This window comes from Dipteris shenzhenensis, chromosome 12, assembly GCF_047967505.1.
Source record: "Dipteris shenzhenensis isolate YYH24624 ecotype China chromosome 12, Dip_SZ_1.0, whole genome shotgun sequence".
NCBI classification, from domain to species: Eukaryota; Viridiplantae; Streptophyta; class Polypodiopsida; order Gleicheniales; family Dipteridaceae; genus Dipteris; species Dipteris shenzhenensis.
In genome coordinates, this window is record NC_141607.1 from 43,413,814 (window position 1) to 43,420,480 (window position 6,667).

At 46.5% G+C, this 6,667-nt stretch overlaps 1 protein-coding gene across 1 annotated transcript in view; it reads right to left on the reverse strand.

The window, feature by feature from the left end:
- Nucleotides 1-5,904: 5,904 nt before the first annotated feature.
- Nucleotides 5,905-6,667, reverse strand: part of LOC147896257 (pentatricopeptide repeat-containing protein DOT4, chloroplastic-like) — a 2,124-nt gene continuing 1,361 nt past the window's right edge. The window contains exon 1 of the mRNA XM_087382245.1: nucleotides 5,905-6,667. This exon is cut by the window's right edge and continues 1,361 nt beyond it. Within this exon, the coding sequence (XP_087238371.1) occupies nucleotides 5,905-6,667 (763 nt within the window).

A 6,667-nucleotide genomic window follows, 5' to 3' on the forward strand; every position in this document is an offset into this window, starting at 1 on the left:
AGTGAAAGCAATGGCACTCGAGCTTGGCAAGCTGCCATACCCCTTGATTAGTCATTCTTGTATCTAAGGTCTCATTGTAACCATCATCAGGCTAAAGAAAAGAACTCCCCACTATGTGTAAGATGGAATGATTTCTATTGGCAACCTGTCAAAGATGAACTCCTCTCGATGTGTGATGGCCATGGATGTGTTGAAGATCATAACCTTGGTTTTACCAAGATTGGCCTTCAAAATGTGTCAAGTGTTGCTAGACACCCTCAGTTGAAGAGGAGAATAAGAATGTCATTTGCATAGAAGAGAACCAAGGAGCCAGCAAGAGATGACCTTGCCCCTCCTAGTATCTTGATGAAAGTCTCAAGCTGATCAATGTAAAGGCCAAACAAAATTGGTGATAATGGACAACCCTGTTGGACCCTAATCGTACTCTTGATCTTAGTATTTGTATTGTCTCGGGTGCAAATGCTGCTGAATGGCTCCACCCATTCAGGTTTTTTCTCATTGTATCTAGTTTTTTCAATCTCATAGACCCTTTGATCTTTTGAATACTTTAATAATCTCTCTTTCTCTCTATCTCCATCCTGCTCACCATCCTGCTCGACACCCTGCTGCCATCTCGCTGCCATCCCGCTGCACTCGACTCCCCCCGCTCCACTTTGTTCACCTTCCATTCGCACCAGCTCCCGTGGGCTGCTCAGAACGGGAAGAGTGCCCCCTGCGTACTGCTTGCCAGCCCCAGGTGGCCGTCACGGGCTGCTGCACCACCACGCCATGGTGGAACCACATCCTGACCCCCTCGCTCCCTCCCAAGCGAGGAGCTCTGACTATCACGGGCCTCTTCTAGGCCCCGTGGGCTGAGCAGCCTCTACTGTTGCGGGGCTGCTGGCTCTACTTGCCAGGCCATATGACTGCTATAAGCAGTCACTAGTTTGGCCTAGCCAAGGCTGGCTGCTCAGAGTAGCCCTCACAACCCTAGGCGCTGCTCAGGCTTCGTCCAGCCCCCGAGAAGTAGTGCGCAACAGTGCCCCCCCCCCAACCTGCTCTAGGCTCCAGGCTCCAGTACACACTTTCAGCACACCTCGGGCCTGCAAACATTGAAACAGAAACAAAAATCAACTCCAAGAAAATACCAGAAAACAACACACTCTTGGTGAGTACTCTCAATGCTACCTGGTAAAAAGTCTACAAGAGGCAATGTCGAAGATATTTGGGGAAAGCAGGCCTTGGAAACAGCCATGGCAGCCCTACCAATAAGAACAGCCCACAAGGGTACCTCAGATGTGATCACTTGCCTCAACAAGATATGCCTTGCGCTAATAGAAAAAATTGACAGCTTGGAGGCTACAAATGTGGCCTTGCAGGCCGAGAAAGCTCTCATAGACAAGACACTAGCCGAGATCAAGAACAAGGAGGGAAAGTACAGGAAGAGTGGAGGAAGGAAAAGGTCAAGAAAGATGAATGGGAGAAGGAGAAAGCAGGATGCGTACATGAGAAGGTCAAGCTACAAGATAAGGTATAGGCACTTGGGTCTGAATTACAGCAAATGAAAGATGCACAAGCAACCTCAGAAGGGGGCAGCAAGGCCATGGAAGAGCTCAAAGCAGAAAATGAGACTCTTAAGAGAGATGGTTACCATGCAAACCACCATGAATGATAAGCATGCTGAATTTGCACAACAGCTCACCAAAAGGAAAGAGGAGATGCTTGAATGGATAGAAGTGGTGAAAAAGGGATCCACAGCCCCCAAGAAATTGCTTATTTCTGAGATCTTGGAAGAAGAGAAAAGGAGAACCAGCAAGGCGTTGAATGTCTTAGTGAGAGGCCTAACAGTGGGAGATACTCCAATGGCAGATGCCCAAACTTTGTTCAATAAGATGGGAGTTAACCTCACATGTAAAGCAGCTTGGAGAGTCGGCAAAGTGGAGTGTTACGTTCCACTAATGTACAACCTATTCCAAATTCATAAGTCTACAATCAATCACAGGGCAGGCACACGTTTTTCCTCCCATCCAAATCTCGGTGTTAGCAAGCTCTCTCTTGTTCCCAAAAATGTACGTGAAAGCTCCTACTTGCAAATCCACCAAGCCCCAATTCCTTAGATGGATCTAGTATGCCACATGTCTTCAATCTAGGGTACTTCTTAAATGCATCTTTTCTTCTTCCTTTTTTTTTAAAAAAAAATTGAAAGAGGTATTCTCATATATTACTTCCACAAAACAGTTTCTTACATACGACTCAGACAATTTCTTACATACGGCTCAGACAAAAGACATCTCACTCAAAATACTCTGGAGGCAGGCTCTAGCGCTCTCCTTAGGCCAACTGGCCATTAGCCATTTAACTTGGATCCCTATGTCAACTACTGCTTGTTTACAAGTGAGAGAGAAGATAGCCGAACTGCTTACGGATGCATCGTAACGGGCGGACCAAACTCTATGGAGTGTGGCGTATCTACAGCGTGGCTCTATCTGGACCAAGGTCAGCACCAAAAATGGCTGCTCCTTTAGAAATGAACTGCATGCCCAAGGTTTTGGCACATCGCCCTTGCAAAATTCCCCACAGATTCCGGACCCAGGGGCATCCCCAAAATAGGTGGGTAAGTGTTTCTTCTGCGCATTTACAAATCTTGCATCCGTCATCCACGTGGAGCCACGGGACGTGACTGCCAATGGGGAGATACCCTCCGCATATTCTCCACAGAAGTAGTTAATCTTGTTATAAGGCATCGATTTCCACAGCCTCGCAAATCTGCCACTCCACGTAGCCTCAGAATCTTCTCTAAGCCACTGGTCATTAAGCTTTAGATGCCATCCCTCCTTATAAGCGAAAAGCTTGTCGAACACCTTAGGTGACAGCTTAGTCAGGGGGATATCAGCACCCCACACCCATTCCTCTGGAACTGAGCTATCTGACGGGTGGGTATTGGTGGGCCAATCGGGGGGAATCCTGAGCTTTATGCTATAGATTACATCCATTTCTTCCTGGGACAGAAGGAAATCTGCTTCAATCTGGTAAGGAGAAAGCCAGCTGCTTGTCTGCGTGTCCCAGAGGTCTTCCCAGGTGAGTAATCCTTTGGTAGTGATCTGTTCTGCCACCCTCTCGTTTGGTAGTGATCTGTACTGTGAATTTGCCGCCACCAGGCCAGGCCGCTTGCCACCAAATGGAGAGCCTCAGGGAGAAGTCCTCTATCCCTGCAGGGAGCCCTCTCCAGGAGAGCATCACTAACCCTTCTTTCCAGGCTGCCATAAGTCTGTTGAAGAAACTCCCCTTCAGACATAAGGGGGCGATCGAGAAGCCTTTAGTCCACATATCCAGTGCATCGAAGTGTTTCACCTTAGCATTGCGAACAGCATACTCTAGAAATTCGGTCCAAGGTTCCCTGGAGTCCAAGAATTGGACCCACAGTTTCATAAGGAATGAGACGGCTCTTCGCCTCAAGTCTGGGACTCCGAAGCCACCCAATTTTTTAGGTGCACACAGAATTGACCAGGAGATCCATTTCCATTTGGTCTTCTTCCATATGAAGGCCCTCATACTTTTTTCGATTAGCAGGATGTGACTTTTGAAGAAGGCACAAATAGAGAGTATGTAGAACGAGGCCGGTGCCAGTATATGCTTGATCACCGTGCATCTGCCCAACAAGCTTAGCGGGACCTTTGCCCTTGCGTCAATTTTGGCTTTAAACTTGGGCCACCACCACAAAAAGCGTTGTCTGATTGTGATTCCAGCCCCGATAGGGACTCCCAAATGCCGAATAACCTGTCCCCTAGGAATCCATTTCAAATCTGTAGCTTTCATCCACTCCGTTGGGTCTCTCCTTGAGACAAACAGAGCTTGGGATTTGTCTCAACGTCTCCTACAAAATCATAGCCAAAATGGTCGCTACGAGAATTACACATCTGATACCCGAGGTGGTCTCTAACCAACAATATGGATTTGTCAAGGGAAGACATATCCATGATAACGTACTAAACGTCATTGCTGCTCTGGAGCACGCCTGGACACAGAAGGAAGAGATTATCCTGCTCAACATCGATTTCGATAAAGCATATGACCGGGTGGAATGGGGTTACATTCTGGCAGTCATGCAAACAGTGGGATTTGGAGACAAGTTTCTCTCTCTAATAAAGGCACTCTTAGCTAATGCTTCAGCTTCCATCTCCATCAATGGCTCTGAGGTAGGGTTGTTTGAACTCAGGAGGTCTATCGGGCAGCGATGCCCCCATGAGACTTCCAGGGTCCAACTCACCTCTCTTCGCTTAGCTGTTCGCGGACGACTCCAATTCGATCTGCAAGGCTGACCTAGAGCAACTGAAGTTAGAATGAGTCTGATGAGGCCTTTATTGACATTTGGAGAGAGGGATTCCCTATTCCATATCTCGTTGGCCATTCTCACGAAATTGCCTCTGATAGCGCCCCATAATGCCTGGTAAAATTTGTTGGAATATGAAGCCAAAGTGAGTCAAAAATGTGTGTTTTAGGTGGTCTAGGTGGTGTTTTATAGTCTAGTGAGTCCTAGATGTGCCACGTGTCATATTGGGAGAAATCCCATAGACATTGTGACTTTCTAGAGTCTAGTGGGGATGATAGTTTCCAGCCTATTGTCACTATCTTCATCTCCACCTCCATCTTTTGCTGCTCCAGTTGGTGCCCACGAAGCTAAGCTATAGCTACCCACGCAGCTTCTCTTGCTGCCCACGTAGCTATCCTCTCTGCCCGCCATCTAGCTGCGCACACTCCTTCTAGCTACTCCTGCTGCTCACGCTTCTCCTGTTGCCCACAAAGCTCTATCTTCTCGCCATTTGAGCTGCCACATTGCACACCTCATCCGCCTTCTATAACGGTGTGTAGACTCCGCACTAATTTGCAGCAAGAAGATAAAGAAAAATGATCTTGATGTGAGGTACGGTCACTTCCCGGCTTCTCCGATTACTTCTCTGATTGCCCGTGGTGCTAGGCTTGCATATTGAGTGACTCTACTAGTCCTTGTGGCACCTCCAGCCTGTAAAAATACAAATCAAGAGTTCCTTATTTAGATAGACTTCTTTGCTTTGAAATGAAGTTTTTACTTTTAAGAAGCGATCCAACAAAGTTTTAATTTGTATATAATGGAGCTTATTTAGATTCAAATCCTCAAAAGAGAAGTTTTCCAAGGTGTATTGAAGTTTAAAAAGAACTTTGACATTATATTTTTCAAAAACTTTTATTGAAAAAAGATCCGGAGACATTAATCTATCTAGGTAGAGTAGTCTTCTTTTATAGTCTCGAGAAGCAAAAACTCTTGGAACAGAGGAAGTTAAAGGAACTAAAGGAGGAGGAAGTGGAGGAAGAGGAAGTGAGGGAGGCAACTCACGAACAACATGTGAGATTGCAGGAGAGCTAGGACAACCTCATAACATAACTTTAGGTTTCCATATGATGTTAGGTGTATGACGATGTTGGTAATGAGGAATGTTAAAGGGCTTGATATGAGTTCTCCACATCAAAGGGTTCTTTTTAGAGGTTCTTTTATTTTTACAAAGAGTTGATTTTCCTTCCAAATTAAAACCTCTTGGGAAGAAAGTGTGTAAAGTTCTCATCCAAAACAATTCACGAGGACGAGCAGCCTTGTAAAAATCCTTGGCATAAGACGGAACTTCTGCCATCATTTCATGTGACATGCATAAAGCAGTTTTGCACTTGCCAGCTTCTTAAGCCGCAGACTCAACAGGCAGGATCTGTGACAAATATGCCTCTCATAGCTACCCACACAGATTCTAAGCCGCCGACTCCACAGGCAGGATCTGTGACAAATATGCCTCTCATAGCTACCCACGCAGATCCTTAGCCAATTCTGCATGGTTCGAATTGTATAGCATACCATCAAACTCACTTAACCCTCACTTCAGCTGCAATGTCATTGCCAGTTCACACCCGGTCAAGCATCTTGATTGTCAATGTCTCTGATTCATTGCCCTTGCCAGCTGATGTACAGATGTTTGATAGCATTACATAGGATGCTGTAGTCCATGGATTGAGTTCGGAAACATGCCTTGCAACACGTTCTCCACGTTCCACATCAAGCTGGTTTCTGCAGGCACCCAGCAGAGTCATCCATGTCACAGCAGTAGGTTGAAATGGCATCTCACTAATCAGTTCCTCTGCTTCATCCAACCGGCCTGCCCTGGCAAGTATGTCAATTATGCAGTCCAAATGCTTGACACTGTGTGTATTCCCATGCCCTTTACTTATAGAAATGAAAATTTGGCAATCCTCATCCAACAGACCAGCTCGGCTAATGGCAGAAAGGAGGCTGACCATGGTGAGCTTGTCGGCTGTTACTCCTGCATGCTGCATCCTGTCAAAGACTTCAATGGCCCCATCACCATGTCCATGTTGGGCATGAGCTGCAATCATGGTTGTCCAAGAGATAATGTCCAGCTTTGGCGTTTCACCAAAAAGCCTTTCTGCTTCCTTCAAGCTTCCACATTTACCATACATATTGACAAGGGCAGTCCCCACAACTGCATCCGCCTCAAACCCACTCTGCATTATGTAGGTATGCATTTGCTTTCCTCTGTGTAGGGCTTCCTGGCTAGCACAGGCATCAAGGACACTTAGACAAGTAACCTTATCTGGCATGATCCCTTCCAACAGCATCTGCCCAAACAGTTCTAGGGCCTCCTTCCCT